Here is an 18832-nt window from a genome sequence, read left to right as displayed (position 1 = left end):
GCTTTGGAAACATACGTTCTCCTTCACAATTTCTTCGGACTTACATGGGGTAAAACCGCACTATTCAGAGATCACAGTATCTCAAAGAATTTAATCTTTAAAAACACTTGGAGCAAAACCTTTTACTTCAATCTATTGTAAAACAAACCAGCTAAATGCTTTGTGTAGGGCAGTCCCTGCAAGGAACTTGAATTACTGCAAGATTGAGTAGAAACAAAACATACACATCTGCAGTGGGGCTCTGTCCCATGCGATTAGCTCCTGGTCATGCAAGATAAATTGCTTCCTTTCCGAACCAAGGATTAGCTCTTTCTCCTCTTTGTGGTGTTGCAGTGCGTGGTTTTTGTGTTGAAGTAAAACGCCCTTTGTTGATTTGTCCTCACTGTTTTTTTTTTTTTTTTAGTATTATGTTTTTCAGCTTTGAAAGTGTGCTGCTATTTCACTGCATTAACTCTTCAGAATACAGGGCACATGTCTGGCCTGCAGGTTGCCCTCGCTAAACAGTATCGCAAGCGAAGTCATAAGTGAAAACAATGCAAATAAGCACTGGCTTTATTGGTGCTGCTGAGTAAATTGAACTGCACCCTCAAAACTGGTTTAATGAAAGATAATGCAATTCTGCGTCACCAGTATAACTTCGCCAGTTCATGAAACAATGACAAAATCATACACAGATCTGCTGCCTATATTTTCTTACCCAGACATGTGCTCTGTGGCCACGACTCTCGGTTCTGTAGTATGGTGTGTGGTGATAGGCTGTTCCTCAGTATGCTATGGCATAGACTGACTCTTCTTTGCCCTCCTTGCTCTAGCCATCCGTGGATTTTCACCGCAGCACAAGATCCGCAGCTTCGAAGAAGCCAGAGGGTTGGACCGCATTAACGAACGCATGCCGCCACGCAAAGATTCAATTCACCCAGACGGGCCGGTGAACTTGGTAACCTCGACAAACTCTGCGGAGAAGAACGGCACAGGGAAGAAAGCTTAGTAATGGTTCTGATGCCTAATCTGCACCACTAAAGGATCCAAAACTTAATGAATTTTATTTATTTATTATTGGGGTGGGATAGGGATGGGGAGGAATAAACTTAACCTGGAGGCACGTTCATAATCCAGTTTGCATCCATTCTGTAAGAAAGGTGACCATTTTGTAATTTTTTAATTTATGTTCAGTATATAAAAAGTCCATCTTTTTTTTAATTTAGAAACCAATCTAATTGCTAGTGAATATATGAAGTGTTGTGCTGTACAGCTGACCTCTCCCCCACAGAAGGGAAACCTCTGAGGATTTAAAAAAAAAAAAAAAAAGGCTCAGTCCCAAGCAACTTCGATTTTTGACTTTGGTACAGTTTTAAATTAGCCTGTGCTTTCAAAAGCAGCATCTTTAATTTTAAAACATGTTTTCACAACTGTCTTCACGGAGTTTGCTGTTATTTTCTTCAACTTTTATTGTCTAGCTCATCTGCTGCTTTAGCGATTGATTTTGTGGAAGATGGCATGCTGCATGGTGCGACTGGCTCAGACCCAGCCTTCTCTTTTTGGAAGACTTTATCCTAGGTGGTGATAAAGTGGATAGTTCAGATTCCAGCTGGGGTGTTGGATTATCTCTTGGGGATAAGGGTGTGAATTTTCCAATACTAGTATATTTTTCTTCAGGATTCCAATTTATTCCAATAGAACAAAAAACCTCTTAAAATGACCTGGAAAGTGACCATGGGAAAGCATCCCCTCTAGTCGCCATTCTTTCTAAAGCGTCTGGTTTTCAGACTCTGAAGCAAACCATTTGCATGGTTCCATCAGTACAGATGATGCTTCAAGTGCATCTAAACGTTCTTTACAGAACACTGCATTTTGATTTGTAGTCCGTTGAAACAGGAGTAGGTCAGTGCACACTAGGGAACATTTAGTGCACAATATCAATGTCCATGTAGCCAATTAGTAGTGCACTAGGATTTACACTCTAGCTTGCTACGCACTGTCTTGACAAGCCCTTGGTGTTGGTGTTGCCACAGGCAGTAGCAGCAGGAACGAATGAACACACACACCCTCCCCAGCATAAGGGATTAGGCGAGCAAGAACCTAGTCACTAGTGGAGATATGGATAGTGTATGCTGTATGGAAAATGGTGAGCCATCCAGGGAACATCAGTGACTCCATTTGAAAGATGGAGTAATTTTCGTGGGCTCTGATAGATGGGATGGGGAAGGATTGGTGATTCATAATGATTATTGCCCCTCTTCCCCTAAATATCTGTGCTGTTGAATGGTTAGTGCAGAGAGGGACTTGTGAAACATGTACGTTCTTGGAAACATCATCTGTGTCCTTTGCTTGTACTGAGGAGGCTAACTTTTAGAAGAGGAAAGTGGCTTGGAGAACTCAGTGGATCTGGGCTGGAGGTTCTTGAAGGCTGTTTGTATAGTATATCTCTTAGTGAGTTGGGGGAAAGGAGATCTCTTTAGGGGATGGTGGGTTTCTACTATAAATGCAGCACTGGGGATGCCAAAAGAATGGCCTCTATACATTGCAAAGAGTACATTGTGTTTTGAAGTTGGAATCTAAGCAACGTACCCAGTCTGGTTCATTTACTTATTCAGACTTTGCCTGAATCCAGTTTTGAAACAGACCTTGAAAAATCCAAACCTGGTTGCTTATTTTTACGAAATGCAAACTCCTCTCTTTCTGCCTTTCCCATATTGGTCATTTTAGCTGAATCCCCTCCTGCTTATTACATTGCATCAAAGCAGCATCACTCAAATGCTAGTCCTTGGCTGCTTTTTGCTCCCCTTCCCACTTGAACAAATGTATGACATTTCCTAGTGCCACCAAGCAGATGAGACAGATGAGCAGAGTTAAACTCTACCCTCTGGGTGATCCATGCACCCTGTTCTTTATTTTGTCTTGAAGCCCCTTGACGTTACTATTTTCCCTTCATGCTGTGGGCATAGTCTTTGATTCCAGTCCCAGAGGAAGGCAGCTGCTTCACAGGAATCTTTTAAATTGTCACTTCTAATGCTGTGTCACAAACTTAATTTCATACTAGTTATTTAGGACACTGCATCTGAGCAGAAAGGGGTTTTAGCGATGGACTCTTAAAGTCACGTGTCACCATTTTTTTTTACATGACTGCCGCCTTGTGAAAGTGAGTGTTTTTGGAAGGCTTGTCTTTTCTTACTCCATGTGGGGCAAAGGGTCCCTCTTGATAGCCCTTTTCTTTCTGTGGCATCTGTTCCAAAGCAGGAATAGACCTAAACATTGCATCTTCCTTGAAAAACTGGCTGGTTGTGCAGTGTGCTACCCTAGTGTGTAGTGCACACACTCTGACTTGGCTGAGATCTTCTCTGAGCAGCATCTCTGGTTCAAGAGCCATGTGACAGGCACCAGAATTAGATGAATCTGTCCCTCCTTAGGGGTTAGTGCAGGGGTCCCCAACACGGTGCCCGCGGGCGTCTTAAGTGCACCCGCATACTGGCCAGCGAACGAGCATCCGCCAAAATGCTGCTGAATTTCAGAGGCATTTCGGCGGCAACATCCCTGGATGATGCCGCTTGTCGGCAGCATTTCAGCGGATGCTCGTCGTCTGGCTCCTGCCAGACGAAAAAGGTTGGGGACCACTGGGTTAGTGAATGGGGGGGCAGGGGGAGATATTTGGCTAGGTTGGAGCCTTTCTGTCTGTAGTAGTGGTGGGAGAAGACACTGCCAAGGTATCCTCTGCTCATCACCCTTTGGAAGCTTAACACGGAAAGTTGTTTCTGCCCCAGTTGCAACGGAAGCTTTGCTCGTGAACTCCAAGCTGCTGGTGTTGCCTTTCTTGAAAAGAAAAGGCATTTGTTCCTGAAATGCTGTCCTGTTTTGTGTTTTGTGTTTTTTGTTTTAAAGCAGGTTGCACTTCAGCCCTACTAGCTTTTGCCCTGAACTCTTCGCCCTTACTCCTCAAAGAAAAAGATTAATTTCTGTTTCAGACCTGGAAGCTCACCATAGCATTGCTTAAGTGGTGTTTTGCAAAGCATGGAGCTTCGAAACCATAGTTACTGGAGCCGTGTGCCTGCTGAAATTATCCATCCTCAACTAATCAGGAGGCATAACTGGAGGAGGGGGGAGGGTGACAGCTGGCTTCCTAAATTCTGATTGGCTTGTGACTTAGCAATTCATTGAGCCAGAGGTGGTTTGTTTTTAATCTTGTTAATTGTTGGGTGTTCCTTAAACAGGAGTCCCCAAGTCATCCGCTGATTGTCAGTCAATGAGGCTGTCTCCAGTGGGGAGGATCCCAGCTCTCACATTAGTCACAATCAGTTCAAATGAGCGGCTCTGACAGCAATCACTAATCCAGTGTGTTGTGAGTGGAAGGAGCTCTCTGGATGACTCATGGCTTCCCCATGCAGGAGCTATCGGGTCTTTCCACTCCTTATTCTATCAAGCTGAGAGCTGCTGGAAATGTATTCCATATCCCACACAAGCACATGCAGATAGGATGCTGTCAGGGGAAGCACAGTCTCCAGTTGCTATGGGAACATTGGTGCCAGGGTCTGTTTCTTCAGCACAGTATGCAGTGTTCTTAATGGGGCGAGGGGGTGAGCTGCAGCACAGATTGGGGAGAGTGGGTGTTAATTACCCCCTTAGTTGATGTTCATCTTGTAACCTTCCCTGTCCTGGCTTTTCCTCTTTAATTCAGAGGTTAACTAGCTCTTGTTGCGCCAAGTGGTGCAGTGTGTGAGTGGTGGTGATCGTGCATTGACAGTATGGGAGGAGTGTACCATCACCAGCTGCAGTTGTCTTGGGCATGTTGAGATTCTACCTTCAATCAGAGACAGGGTGGCCAGGATTTTTGCTTTTTAAAATATAAACACAGTATGTGAACCAACCTTCAGTGCTAAGCATTTAAACCTCAGTCCCCTTCAATTCTGTTCTTTGTATCCCAAGGAAGGAGCGGGGGAGAGACCTCGAAGCATAGGCCTTTGATTGCTGGGCAGCTCTGGAAAGAAAGCACAGCTCATTCCCAGCAAAGCATCACACCACAACCAGAGCATTTGGTGCGAGAGGGGCTCCTGCCCTTCTGCACTGTAACAGACAAGTGCAAAGAACTGTGGCCTTCAAAGCCATATCTGAGAGAGGGAGGGAGCTTAAATATTCCCCCTGCTCCCAATGCAAAAGTATTGCAGAGACTTGAAGTAGTTTCTCCTCTTCCAGCACCCCATCTCATCTCCCAGAAACCCAGCACTGTTTCTGCCTTGGAATTATGCATGTCTGAAGAGGCCTCATCTCAGAGCTCCATTCCGTCCTCTGTTTCCATCCCCTCTTGCCAGCCAGCTGCAGAAGCTTGACAAATGAGACTTTGCAAAAATATAAATAAAAAATAAACACAAAAGCCGAGGAGTACAATCAGTCCATGGAACTCCAGACTATTAAGGGCAGTGCCACTGCACTCCTTTCTCCACAAGGCTGCCCCTAGCAGCCTGTCTTATTTTTGCATGTTATAACAAGGTGCATGTAACAAGGAGGGAGTCAGCAATGGGATATTTTAGCATTGGGAACAAAGGTGCATTCACCTTGTTTTGGGAGAACCTTTTACTGTGATGCCATCCCACACACCTATTTTTAAGGGCCTTTCTTGGCACACCACCACACTCGGGTGAATCTTACCTAGCTAGATTCTTGTAACGGAGTAGCTCGGAGGCTTATCTGCCGTAGACCCAAAGGACCGTAAAGCCCCTAAGAACATGTGTTGGATATGGTGATGATGACTTAGGTTCTCGCCGCTGAAGGAGCATATGCCCGTTGCCTGGAGACTGCCTCCTTTTTTCTTGCTTTTTTTAGTTATGTTTAAAGAAAAATGGTGAAAAATGTTATTTATTGGCAGAAATTATTTAATATAATTTCTTTTTTGTGAACAAGGAATGAATTTGTTAGAACTGTCTTAATGTAAATTGGAAGTCATCTTTAAAAAAAAAAAGTTAAAAATTAAATGACAGTCATTTGGCTCTGGTGTCTTTATTCAAATCCAATTCACTGTGGTGCGTTTGAGGATCAGTGGATTTCAAGTCATTGGCATTAGGTTTGAGGAGGAAAATCATGTCTGTGTTTGCACAGGGGGTTGTTCCTCAGAATGATATTTTTGGGGTAGGAATTCCCTTTCCATATCACATGACCTGCAGCCACATCACTGTTAAGGTGATCTCACATGTTAACACTGCTACTTCTTATGTATAACACTTCGGCCAGAGATCTCACGCCCCATACAAAGGAAGATGTGTATTTGACAGATGGGAAATCAGACCCAGAGAGGGGAAGTAATTTTCCCAAGTCACCCAGCCAAGCCAGGAATAGAACCCAGGTCTCCTGAGTCGGTCCATTGCCTGATGCACTGGGTCACCCTGCCTCCTGCAGCTAAGCCTGGCTAGGCTGAGTCAGGACTTGATGGGAGACTTCCAAGAAGCAGGTTGGTTGTGCAGGAAGTTCTATTTTATTTAGGCGTGTTAATACCACGCTTATCACCATGGCCTCAGAGTTCCTCTGTGGTACCCTGGATCCAGTAAGTACTCTCCTGTTAGCATGGCTCACAGAGCTGTGGTCTAGGATGGAGTCTTCTGCATAAGAGGGGCTGAATAATCATAGTGATTAGACGGCAGGTCTTTTCTTAAAGATGTGGATGTTTAAACACATTGAAACTCCAGTTCAGGTAACTGTACTCTGCCTGGCTAAATTCCCTCTTTTGTTTCAGATGGATACTTCTTCCCTTCCTACCTTAAACTGGTATAGTGCATTCACTACAGCTATTGCATTGCAGGATAGAGATTGCTGATATTCCTATATTTCAACTCCCTCCACAGGTAGGTTGAGGGTTAGTTATAGTTGTAAGGTGCTCAGTAGAGCAGTGGGGGATACTATTCCAGCAAATGCCTGTGAGTTGTCCCCCAATCGCTATTCTGTAAATAGTCCTCTTTTAGAGTCCCAGGGCTTTCATTGGGAAGCATTATGGTCTGAAATGGGCTTCATTTTTAAATTGTATTTGTGGAGTAGCTAGTCTTTCCCACCCCTCTACTGAAAACTCTACAAGCCAGTGCGGGATTCCCTAGTACTGCCTGGATTTGCTGTGTTCACTGCTCATGCTGCCATTACACCAGCAGAGGGCGCTGTTGCTCTTGCAGAGAAGGTCAGATGTTGGTGTTGCTTTACTTTTAACATTCAAAACTGAATAGGATTTATTTTACTGATCAGTCACTTGTATCCAGCCTCCTCCACTGTCTTCTTCCCCCCTCCACCCCAGCTACTGTTTAGCACAAGGTGGCAGGAGAGACATTTCCCCTGAGTCAAGTGCAGGGGTCTGAATGGATCTAGGCCAGGGGCAGGCAACCTATAGCACAGGTGCCAAAGTCAGCACACAAGGTGATTTTCAGTGGCGCTCACACTGCCCGGGTCCTGGCCACCGGTCCAGGGCGCTCTGCATTTTAATTTAATTTTAAATGAAGCTTAATTTTAAAATCCATATTCACTTTACAAACAACAGTAGTTTAGTTATATATTATTGACTTATAGAAAGACCTAAAAACATTAAAATGTACTGACCATGCAAAACCTTAAATCAGAGTGAATAAATGAAGACTCGGCACACCACTTCTGAAAGGTTGTCGACCCCTGATTTAGGCTAAGGACTCTTACCTCTTGTGCTTCTGTATTTTTTTTTTTTCATTCCCTGGTCATGTCAGTATAGAGATAATGTTCATTTTCTGAAGTGTGTCCATCTAATAAGATGTCACAGGTTCACAAGTGGTCTTACTACTAATTTATATTCCAGGAGGACCTATGTGCTAAGTGCTGTACACACTCAGGTTGAGACAATCCCTGCCCTCGGAGCTTTCGGTATCACCAGACAAGACAGGCATAGTGTGGGACGGGGAAGGGTTTTTTCCAAAGTCACACACAAGTGAGTGGTTGAGCAGGAAATAGAACCCAGGTCTCCTGACACCCAGTCTGGTGCCTGATCTGTTAGGCCCGGCTTTCTCTCATAAAATTGAGAGTGGCATGTAAATACCCAGTAAGCTTCCAAAGCTTGGGTGATAAACATTTTATATGGTGCTCATGTTTTACGATTCCTCCTTTTAAAACCCCCACTACTTACCTGCCATAGAGCAGCAGTTCTTCTCTCTCCCCCCCCCCCCTTTGGCATTACAGAGCAGCAATTGAAATTCTTCCCAGTTCAAGGTTGACAGGGAGAGTAAAGTTCTTATGAGTCACGTGACATGTGAGTTACAAAGACAAATTAAAACTAGGTTATCCTAGGATTGGAATACCTGTGGAGGAGGGGAAAGGTCACCAAGGATGACCGAAGGAGGATTAGGTAATGTGCATAACATGACTCTGATCTTGCACAGCAGTTAGAAAACACTGTTGGTCTTAGTTCCTGCTTTATTACTGTGAACAATGATTGTGTGTAGAGCTGTGCCAACTGCCCCTCCCCTGTAGTGCTACAGATTCTATAGTGACAAGAGCCGTGTAAATACCAAGAGAAAGCTCCGAGCCTTACTGCACCTTATTACTATGCTGTTCTCACTGTTGAAAACAAAGGAATCAGGTGCCTAGGTTTTAGACAATCATTGCTGTCCATTTATCACCACCCCTTGGAATATGTGCAAATGTCTCCCAAATTTGCTGTAGGGGATGGAGCCCTGCTCTGTGAGAGACTCCGTCAGCAGAGATTAAATTCATTCTACAACTTGTTCCTGCTGGTGTACTGTGTCTTTCTATGGGCTTTTCAAAGGTTAAATAAACATTCAGCTATCTGGTTCTCTTGCTGGCCTAGATCTTTGAATGGAAATTGAGTTCCACCTCCGCTGGAGTTACACCTGCTGTTTCTCTTTAGAATCTTATTTCCCACACCCCTGGCTAAATTCTGAATAGTGGCTTTGCAAACATGACCAGTCCCATGCTGCTCTTTGTGGTCACTTACCAGAACCCCCTTGGGGCTGTTGCAGGTCTGAGCAGAGGCGATTAGAGGCTGCAGCTGATGCCTTAACAACACACCACAACAAAACATGTTTTACTTACCTCCTGCTGTTCCACTGTATTTCTGTTCCAAAAATGACCCTGCTACAGGCAGAGCTGCCAGAAGAGCTATACCATATACCTACAGGCCCTGTCCTCTAATGTCTTCTATGTTAGGCTCTCCAAGCACTTCCCTAATTGTGATACATTCAGTCTCTTGTGTGCCTCTTTTGCAGACGGGAATCAGAGATTCATAAGTGTTCAGTAACTTGCCCAAGGTTACATAGCAAATTAGTGGCAGGGCTGGTAATAGAACCCAGGAGTCCTAACATCCTGCATTTGTTTTTTCTCCCTTTGCAACGCTTTTTATCTAAGCAGCACAGCTCATCCTGTGCATGGGGTGGACCTGATCCTATGTGGTATGGAAAGCCCTCACTGACTACTGGAGCGTATGCCCTCCTTGCACAAGTGGGCCATCGTGCAAAGGCTATGCAAATAGATACACAGCTGCCCCTCTGGGCTTGCAGGGACTCTGTCAACATTAGCCAGGCCAGGCACAAAGAAGCACACAAAACCAGCTTCAGGAGGGCAGCTGCAGTGGCTGTTGCTTGTGCCCTTCCTGGAGGCATCTGAGTGGTGCCACCAATTGCTGATCTGATGGGGCTGCGATGGAGTGTGGCTTTTGAAATGTGTTGTTGTACTGCACGAGTGAACTCAATGGAGGGGGGGGGGGGCAGGTTGGTTGGGTCTGGTCAAGTCCTGCTGCCTGAGCCTGCAGTGGGTAAGTCCTTGGAAGGTTATGAGCGCTAAGACCAAGGGGTAGTGCTAAACCAAACAAGCAATGCAGGGCCCAGCTGTGGTGTGCTTGATAGGCTTGTATGGTCACTGCTGCTTTTCTTATCAGCCTTCCTTTCACTTTGTGAAATCTAGTCAGTTACCTTCAGCTCAACAACATATACTCATAGCTAGATGGCTTGCCCAGCCCTAGTTTAACATGTGCTGTTCAGCGCTTGCCCACCCTGCTGTCTTAAAATACTTCTGCTGCATTGATTCCATTGAATAACGGTGAGTTCATGTTTAAATACCAAAGGAAGAACTGCAGGACCAGTGGTGTTCTGAGCCTGCAGCATGTACATAAGTTCTATTAGGCAGGTACCAGTATAGGTGAGATATCAACAAGCAGCCCTAGCCCCCTGCTTGCTCTCTTGTTCATTGTGCCCATTGTGCCATGCTCGACCATCCAGGGGTTGATTTGTTTTCCTAGGTAAAACATGGGGTTAGCCATGAGAAAGCCAAGGGTAAGCCACACTGCCTGCTTATACATGAATGGGTAGTGCAGCTGCTTGCTGGACCTCAGTTCCCTGCGAGAGCTTTCTGTATGAGTTATGGAAAATTAAGCTGGTCAGAGCCCTGGAGAGCATACCAAAGGGAACCATACTGCATTGGCCTGTGGTTCCATAGACAAGGTATAACCTCATCTGTCCTTCCCTATCTCTCATTTCTATGGTGCTTTCAGTGTGAAATACGAGGCCAGTGACTAAGCCAATGGTCCTGAACTATAGATAGCAAAACTTGCATAGACTTCAGTGATAGCGGGAGGAGGTCCCATATCCTAGCCCAGGCCGGAGGACCTGGGCAGAAGCAGAGTCAAATAAAGGGTAGCATGAAATCTCTCTCCCCCTGCAGGTTCCTCTAGATCCCCCATCACAGCAGAAAATCTGAGCCAGAGCTGATGCAGAAACAATTTATTTTTCTTTATTATTACTACTCATGAGCATAGCATTAGTAAACACAGACCTCCAACCAGTGACTGGGGCCTCAGGCCCGTACAATCTATGGCCTGGGCTACACTTAAAACTTAGGTCAGCTTAGCTATATTGCTCAGGACTGTGAAAAATTTCACGCCTCAAGTGAAGTAATTAAGTTGACCCTCAGCCGCAAGTGTGGGCTCAGGTAGGTTGATGGAAGGATTCTCCCCCCCCGCCCCAGAGAGGCGGATTTACTACAGTGCTGGAAACACCCCATCCATGACTGCAGGAAGTGTCTGTACTGTCGAGACAGCTGCCACTGTCACTTGTAGCATGTACATGTGCTAAGCGGGGGAGCACGGTGTAGACGACCATTTTGACTAGTGTAATAAGAAGCATCTCAGCTGCAGAAATCTGGCTGCACTGCTGTGCATCCTGCAGGATTTCCTTTCATGTTCCAACCAGCCATACCCAGTTCCCTGCTAGAGTAATCCAGCAGGCACTTCCCTGAAGTTGGAAGTACTGTATTATAATTGTGGCTACCGCTAGAAGCCACTATGTGCCTATATTGCTTCAGTGCAGGTATTGTTTTCCCTTTCCTTAGGGCATTAGTGTTGTTATGGCTATTTTAAAACAGACTGGATCCTCATCTCTTCTCCAGTGCCCCAGTCCATAATAGTATTTTCCCTCCCCTGGCTCACTGCCTCTATCCCCTCGGCCTGCCCATCTCTCACTTTCCCCCATTTTCCTCCACCCCCCCCCCCAAATCATTCAGTTATGTTGGACAGAATAACTAATGAGAAGGGATAAAAACCCCACCTGCTACAGGGCACAGACTCATGGAGGTCCGGAAGGAAGCCCAGTCATGGGTATGTTATTGCCTAATTAGCCACTAGGGGACTTCCTGCACCTAGCTCTTGAAACAGCCAGTACTGGTCATATCAGAGCCAGGATACCAGGCTAGATGGGCCCCTGCTCAGATTTCATTCGGCACTTCCTCTGGTCTTGTCTGTTTTCTCCTCACTAGGACTGGGAACTTATTTTTCTGAGCAGTCTAAAAACATAAGAATGGCCATAGTGGGTCAGACCAATGGTCCATTTAGCCCAGTATCCTGTATTCCGATAGTGGCCAATGCCAGGTGCCCCAGAGGGAATGAACAGAACAGGCAATCATCAAGTGACCCATTCATCCCGTCATCACGCCCAGCTTCTGGCAGTCAGAGGTGTAGGGACACCCAGAGCATGGAGTTGCATCCCTGACCATCTTGGCTAATAGCCATTGATGCACCGATCCTCCATGAACTTACCTAGTTCTTTTTTGAAACCATTTATGGTTTTGGCCTTCACAACATCCCCTGGCAATGGGTTCCACAGGTTGACTTAGTATAATGCGAAGTACATCCTTATGTTTGTTTTAAACTTGCTGCCTATTAATTTAATTGAGTGACCCCTGGTTCTTGAGTTATGAGGAGCAAATAACACTTCCTTGTTTACTTTCTCTACACCAGTCATGATTTTATAGACCTTTCTCATATTCTCCACTCTGGTAGTTGTCTCTTTTCCAAGCTGAAAATTCCCAGTCTTTTTAATTTCTCCTCATATGGAAGCTGTTCCATACCCCTAATTATTTTTGTTGCCCTTCTCTGAACCTTTTCCAGTTCCAATATATCTTTTTTGAGAGGGAGGTGACCAGAACTGCACACAGTATTCAAGGTATGGGTGTTCCATAGATTTATATAGAGGCAAGATGATATTTACTGTATTCTTATCCACCCCTTTTCTGATGGCTCCTAACATTGGTTGCTTTTTTGGCTACTGCTGCACATTGAGCAGACGTTTCCCTGGAACTTGGCGTTCTCTTTGGAGATCTCCTTTGCACAGGAGCAGCTCTAAGCACCAGCGAACCAAGCACCTGCTTGGGGCAGCCCATTTGCAGGGGCGGCAGGGATCCAGCAAGGGAGCAGAGAACCAACAGGGCGCTCTGGGAGCTGTAGTTCCTTGGTTAGCTCCTTGCCTATAGAGCCAGCCCTGGAGCAGGGAAAGAACCACATTTCCCAGCATTCCCTTGGCCACTACCAACTGGAAAGGAAGGAGGGGGAACTCATGCGGCAGCGTGTTGTGAGTGGAGAGTAGCACTGTGAATGGTAGGGAGACCATATTTTAACATTCAAAAAACAGGTCACTCCACGGGGAGGGAGAGTAGCCCCAGCCTGCCACTATCCACTCCCTCCGACTGCCCCCCCCAGAAACCCCAACCCATCCAACACCCCCCTGTTCCCTGATCATCCCCTCCTGGGACCCCTGCCCCTAACTGCCCCCCAGGACCCCGCCCCCTACACCCCCCTGTTCCCTGATCATCCCCTCCTGGGACCCCTGCCCCTAACTGCCCCCCAGGACCCCGCCCTCTATCTAAGCGCTGCTGGTCCTTGTCCCCTGATTGCCCCCTCCCAGGACCCCTGCCCCTAACTGCCCCTTGGGAGCCCACCCCCTGTCTAAGCCTCCCTTCTCCTTGTCCCCAACTGCCCCCTTCTGAGACCCCCCCCCAGGACCCCACCCCCTACCTGTCCCCTGACAAATCCCTGGGACTCCCATTCCTATCCAGCTGCTACCTGTCCCCTGACTGCCTCCCCGAACCCCTGACCGCCACCGAACTTCAATGCCCCATCCAACTCCTCCCTCGCTCCCTGTCCTTGACTGCCCCCCTGGAACTTCCCTACCCTCTCTCAACCCCCAAGCCCTTCTTACCCGTGCCACTCACACCGAGCATGTCTGGGCTCTGCGGCAGCGCCGACCTGCTGACTACATGTGCTGTGCTCCCCCACAGAGTCCATCAGCCCCCCCCCCCCCCACACACACACACGGCACTTGCCTCCAGGATTGACACCTTAATTCAGATACAATGGTGCTCAGCTCAGTTTGGGCAGCTGTTACTTCATTTCTCTCAAATCAATATATGATCCACTGTAACTTGCTTGTAGAAAAGTAGGATAAAATTTAGCAGAAATGATTCCCATTGGTTTATTAATGGAATTGCTATTTTCAACATGCCATTGCACTTTTTTGTTTGTTTTTTAACAGGAAGACAGTGATATTGATTGGCAAATTCCCATCAAAAAGAAAGGGTGATCAAAGCTAATCCAGGCCACCTACTTTTCCTCATTTTGGAGGAGCCTTATAATCATGCATCAGATTCCTCCAATCACCACAGCTGAAATTGTTCCACTTTTCGCAGCTCTGTAACCATTTGAACCATCCTAGTCTGTGTTTTGTGCCATTCCAATTCTGTTGAATGACCACCTGGAACGAGTTTACCAGTGACCAGGGCTTGCGGCAGAAGGAAGAGATGCCGGTGGCAGGTGGGGAGAGCCGGGCTGGGGCTGCAAGGGGCAGTGGGGAGGTTTGAGGCACTGTGGGGGCAAAGTAGGGCATCCCAGGGCTGGGGCGGCGGGGTGGTGTGGGGGGGGGGAGAGCCCAGGGCTGGGACAGGGGGCAGCCAAATTTTTTTTTGCTTGGGGCGGCAAAAAACCTAGAGCCGGCCCTGCCTTTGCACAATCAAAATTCCCCCAGGCACCCACCCACGGCAGCTGCCTATCCAGCCTAAGTTTTAAAGCTGCCCCCTGCTGGGAGTCAGAACTCTTGGATTCTATTCCCAGCTCTCCCTCCTTGGGGAAGCCACAGCCTCTCTGTAAATTGGTGATAGCATCACTGGTTTAGGTTAAAGAGCCCCGCAAAGTGTTTTGAAATCCCTGGGTGTAAGCTAAAGCCTAATGTTATGAATGCAATGCCAGGTGAGTGAGTGCTATAAGAGACATGAGCTCTGTGCACCCAGCTTTCCCTGCTGGAAAGGAGTAATATCTAATCAATCAGGCCATGCCTGCATGCTCCTAGAGCAGTCTGGCTAGCACCCTGCCATCTAGCAAGCAGGAAACAGTCGAGCTTTGTTGATTCTGTCACAGTCTGCGTGTTAAATATTTATCTGCAACTGAAGGACAGACGGGGCTCAGAGCAGCAGGAGCAGTGCAGCGTGAGGGTGATGAAAGCTTATACTTTGAGGAGGAGGATCACAGGGCGAAGACCACTCAGCAAGCAGGAGCCGGGGAGGTGAGTGGGGTGTGCACAGACTTTGTGATGACCCTTGTGGATATTAGTAGGTTTGGTGGGAGCTCTCTGGGTGAGCAAGGCATGTGACGAGGTGGGGCTGTGGCAGTGTGTCTCAGGCTACAGCGCGCTCTGAAAGGATTGTTTGTAGGCAGCTGCTGTTTCTCCTTATGGCGTTGTATGTGCATTGGGTACAAAGGCCACGAGCCCGTTATGAGATCTGAATGACATGCGTTCAGCTCCTTGCAAGGGCCATTTTCAGTGAGATCTAGGGCACTGGTTCTCAGACTTTCCCATTCTGGGACCTCCCACATCTAACTGAGATCTACCCAAGCATTTAGCAGAGAAAGGCAGGGTGGTCAGAACCCCTCGGCACATGTCTGTAACTCCCAGATTGAGAGCCCCAGTCTAGGATTTAACGTCTGGGCTTGATGACATGAGCTATTGACTCTCCTTGCCTGTGTAGTATAAGGCAAATGTACTGTTCAGAGGGAAGATGGGTTAGAATTTAATCAATAAAATAGGAGAAATTCCAATAGCAGAGACAAGGCCGAGTTCTTGTCCCGCCCTGTGTTATCAAAACCACCAGCGATTGTTAAATCTCACTCAGAGGACTAAAAATCCAGCTTGTGTCACTAGTTACGCTGTTGCTTCCTCTGCATTTTTCAGTGGTGTTATTTGCAGTGTGGTAACTCCTGGGAGCCCCAGTCATGGATCAGGAGCACACGGTGCTGTACAGATCGAACAAAAATACAGTCCTTGCCCTAAAAAACATAAATGAATCATGATAACCAACTAGTCACTTTCCTAGTCAGTTTTTTCTGATCTGGCTGCAATGAACACTTTGAAAACCTGACAGGGGACTGTTCACTTAATGAATTTATTTAACTATCTCCACTTAAATTTAAAAATGGAGGAGGGGGGAATCCTGGGAATAGTTCTGTTGGTCTGAAGTTTGGTGAAACTTTTTTTTTTAACCAAATCTAATTTGGGGGGATCAGATTGGATCTGACAATGTCTGCTTGCATATTAGAAACAAAGGCCCCAGTCCTGCATTCCGTTCCGTGTGGACCAACAGGGCTTCCCAGAGGATTCAGGGGGCCTGGAGCAAAGCAATGTCAGGACCCCTTCCATAAAAAAAAGTTGCAATACTATAGAATACTATATTCTCGTGGGGGCCCCTGTGGGGTCTGGGGCAAATTGCCCCACTTGTCCACCCCCCTGGGCAGCCCTGTGGACCAATCCCTGCACCCACCTCCTGTCCTCATCTTGTGCCCCCCCACTGCTCACTGCAACCTTGAGGTTTAACTTACTGGCACTGTCTGTGTGCCGTGAAAGGGGAGTGCTGGTAGCACAGAGCCTATTCTCAGCCTTTTGACTAAGATCGAGTCTGCTATGACCCTGTAATGGAGTAGGGGCTGTCGGTGTGGGGAATGGGAGAGCAGGGGATGTCTTTAGGTGAGGGACAGGATCTTTAAGTCTGTAACCTGAGCCAGGCAGGGGGGAGGGGGAGCAGCACCTTTGCTGAGGAAGCGGGACAAAAGGAATCGGCCGGCGGGAGGAGGGGCAGGTCAGTTTGGGTTTGGGGATGTGTGGGCAGAATTCAGGGTATCCTAGCTGGGATCCAAGCACCCTGAAAGCCCAGAAGGACTCGATGGAGGGGTCCTGACTGTGCATGCAAGCTCTGCTGTAACCTGCATTCCTGTTGTCCAATAAACCTTCTGTTTTACTGGCTAGCTAAAAGTCACTGTGGGGTCCAGGAAGAGGGGTGCAGGGCCGGATTCCCCCAGACTCCGTGACAGACCCATAGTGGTGATCCTTGTCCATCTCAAATGATTGTGATCTCACCATCGGAACATCATGACTGACTGAAATCTGTTGTGCCTCTTGGCCTGCGGGATTTAACTATTTTAGTGGGCTTGTTCTTTTCTGATTCTTCGTTTCTCATCCTGTTTACTCCCCAGCCTCCTCTCCTTTGGAGAAAGGCTTTCCTTACATGATGCTCTTATGTTTGCAAGCCAGCAGGAGATGCCCTGTTAACTCTTCTCAGTGGAAAGAAAATGAGTTCATTGTTTAAACACACATACGCCCCACTCTCCAGCAGGTGCTGGAGTTTCTGGACAGTTTTTAATTGAAGGGGTTTGCTAGGGAAAGCAGCTTTCCGTCTCTGTGTACTCAGCTCTGAGCTACATGCCTTCGGTAGCAGGAATGCCCACTGAGGCACTGGATCAGCTCTATGCCAACTCCCCTGGATCTTTCCAGACCCTGAGTGGCTTGTGCCCACATTAGCTGTTTATACTCTGTCAGCATTAAAGCAATGGGCTGGTGCCCTGTTTCTCATGCAAAGGCAGCATGGAGTATTTAGGGGACAGGAGGTGGGGGATCTGCTTTAGCCCGGGCTCCATCCTCTCTTCCAAGATATCTCTTTATATGGATAGCGGGGATGAGAAGGACTCATTGAGGCAGAGCCCAGCAGGCTCTTGCTGCAGAGGGGTTAAAGATGAAAGAGAAAGGGGCTCTGGGAATTCAACCACAGCGCCGTTCTTGTGTGTCCGAGGCTCTGGATCATTGGAGGAATTTCTCAGTTCTCTGACAAAAGGAAACTAACCAGGAAGGTATTGAGCTGACTCCCCTTTCCAGAGGCTTTTCACCCCCTTGCAGAGAGTGGCGGGAGCTTGTCACTGAGGTACTAGCTGGGAACTCCTGGGGGATGGGGCTGTTGGTAATAAGTGACTTCTTTGCCCCTCCATCCAAGGAACTAGAGCATTTTATGGATATTAATAATTCCCCTGGTGTAACAAAGCAGTATTGTTCTGAGTTTGCAGGTGCCAGCATACAATTTTGGTGCTCCAAGTTTTCTCATGTTCAAAAAGACTTTCAGAGTGTTTCCAATCACTGAATCCTTAAATAAAGGCATGTGTTTTGGTTGAAAGAAGTTTGCAGGCAAAGCAATAACCGTTTCCAGAAGATACTGAATAAATAAGCCAGGGCTGTGTAAGAGATTCGCCATTGTGCAGCCAACAAGAGAACAGATCTTCAGACCGCAAATGGGTCTTCCCTGCGATCACTTGCATAGAAGCAGAGGATTTTTTAATGTTTATATTTTGACAAGCGGCTGAAAGCATCGCAATCCAAAAACTCCTGCAACTTTCATCAATGTTGTTCCACGATGCAGAATCACGGCTAAATTCATCTGCTTGTGTTGCATTTGTCTCATCTGCATAACTTGGTCCCAGCTTGCCTTCCTCCCACAGATCCAGATCTGTATTTTCCTCCTCTTGAAGGCCAAGGGATCCGTTGCCAGCAAGAGTGTCTGCCGAACCTGCCTTGTCGTCTTCATCCGCTGTTTCTCCTTTTTCTCTCTCTCCTTGAAGTATCGATTTATCGTCGGTTCTTTTGTGGCAAAGCAACTTCTTTAACCTCCTTTGCTCATTTCAGCTTTCTCTTAGCTCTCCTGCTTAAGTAATGCCAAACCATATTGTGGGTTTCTTAAGCAAATACAGTGGCGCTAAGGTTTTATTTTGTTTACTGTCTGTCAATTCTAATGGACGCTGTTAGCATCTGACCAATCACGCAGCCAGTCATTTGCATGTTGCAACAGGGGTTGTTTGAAAAGACAAACTTCTGTTAAATGTCCCTGATGTAATTAGCAAGAGAAAGGGATGGGGGGTGGGGAGTCTTGGATTTTTTATTTTCCTAGTTTTATTGATGTAATGACATCCTTGGTTGCATCTTCAAACCATGCTCCAATCTCCTGCATCACATGGGGTCCAGGCCATGTTGGAGATGAGTGACAATTTTACCCTGTTCATCTTGGTGGAGTGCCAAGAATCTGTACATCTCTGAGAGCCCATGGCAGCTGGGGTGCCTGAGCTCAGGGCTTTCCACTCTGTGGCATCTGCCAGGATGCTGTGCACGGGGGCTCCTTGCCCACTCCACAGTGCTGCCCCTCAGGGTGCCAGAGCTTCCCCCTTCCCACCCCGTGGCTTCTGCTGGGGCTCCAGGTTCCG

General features: G+C 47.1%; 1 protein-coding gene across 7 annotated transcripts in view; it reads left to right on the top strand.

Moving 5' to 3' along the window:
* PPP3CC (protein phosphatase 3 catalytic subunit gamma) overlaps window positions 1-5965 on the top strand; it is a 52412-nt gene extending 46447 nt beyond the window's left edge. For all 7 annotated transcript variants that reach the window (XM_032800884.2, XM_032800886.2, XM_032800888.2 and 4 more), the window contains one exon: window positions 813-5965. In XM_032800884.2, the coding sequence (XP_032656775.1) occupies window positions 813-988 (176 nt within the window). In that variant the 3' untranslated portion in view covers window positions 989-5965. The remainder of the gene's footprint in view (window positions 1-812) is intronic.
* The last annotated feature ends 12867 nt before the right edge of the window (window positions 5966-18832 follow it).

This window comes from Chelonoidis abingdonii, chromosome 2 (assembly GCF_003597395.2).
Source record: "Chelonoidis abingdonii isolate Lonesome George chromosome 2, CheloAbing_2.0, whole genome shotgun sequence".
NCBI classification, from domain to species: domain Eukaryota; kingdom Metazoa; phylum Chordata; order Testudines; family Testudinidae; genus Chelonoidis; species Chelonoidis abingdonii.
Note: the sequence above shows the minus strand (reverse complement) of the source record. Positions and strands in the feature narration are given on the sequence as shown.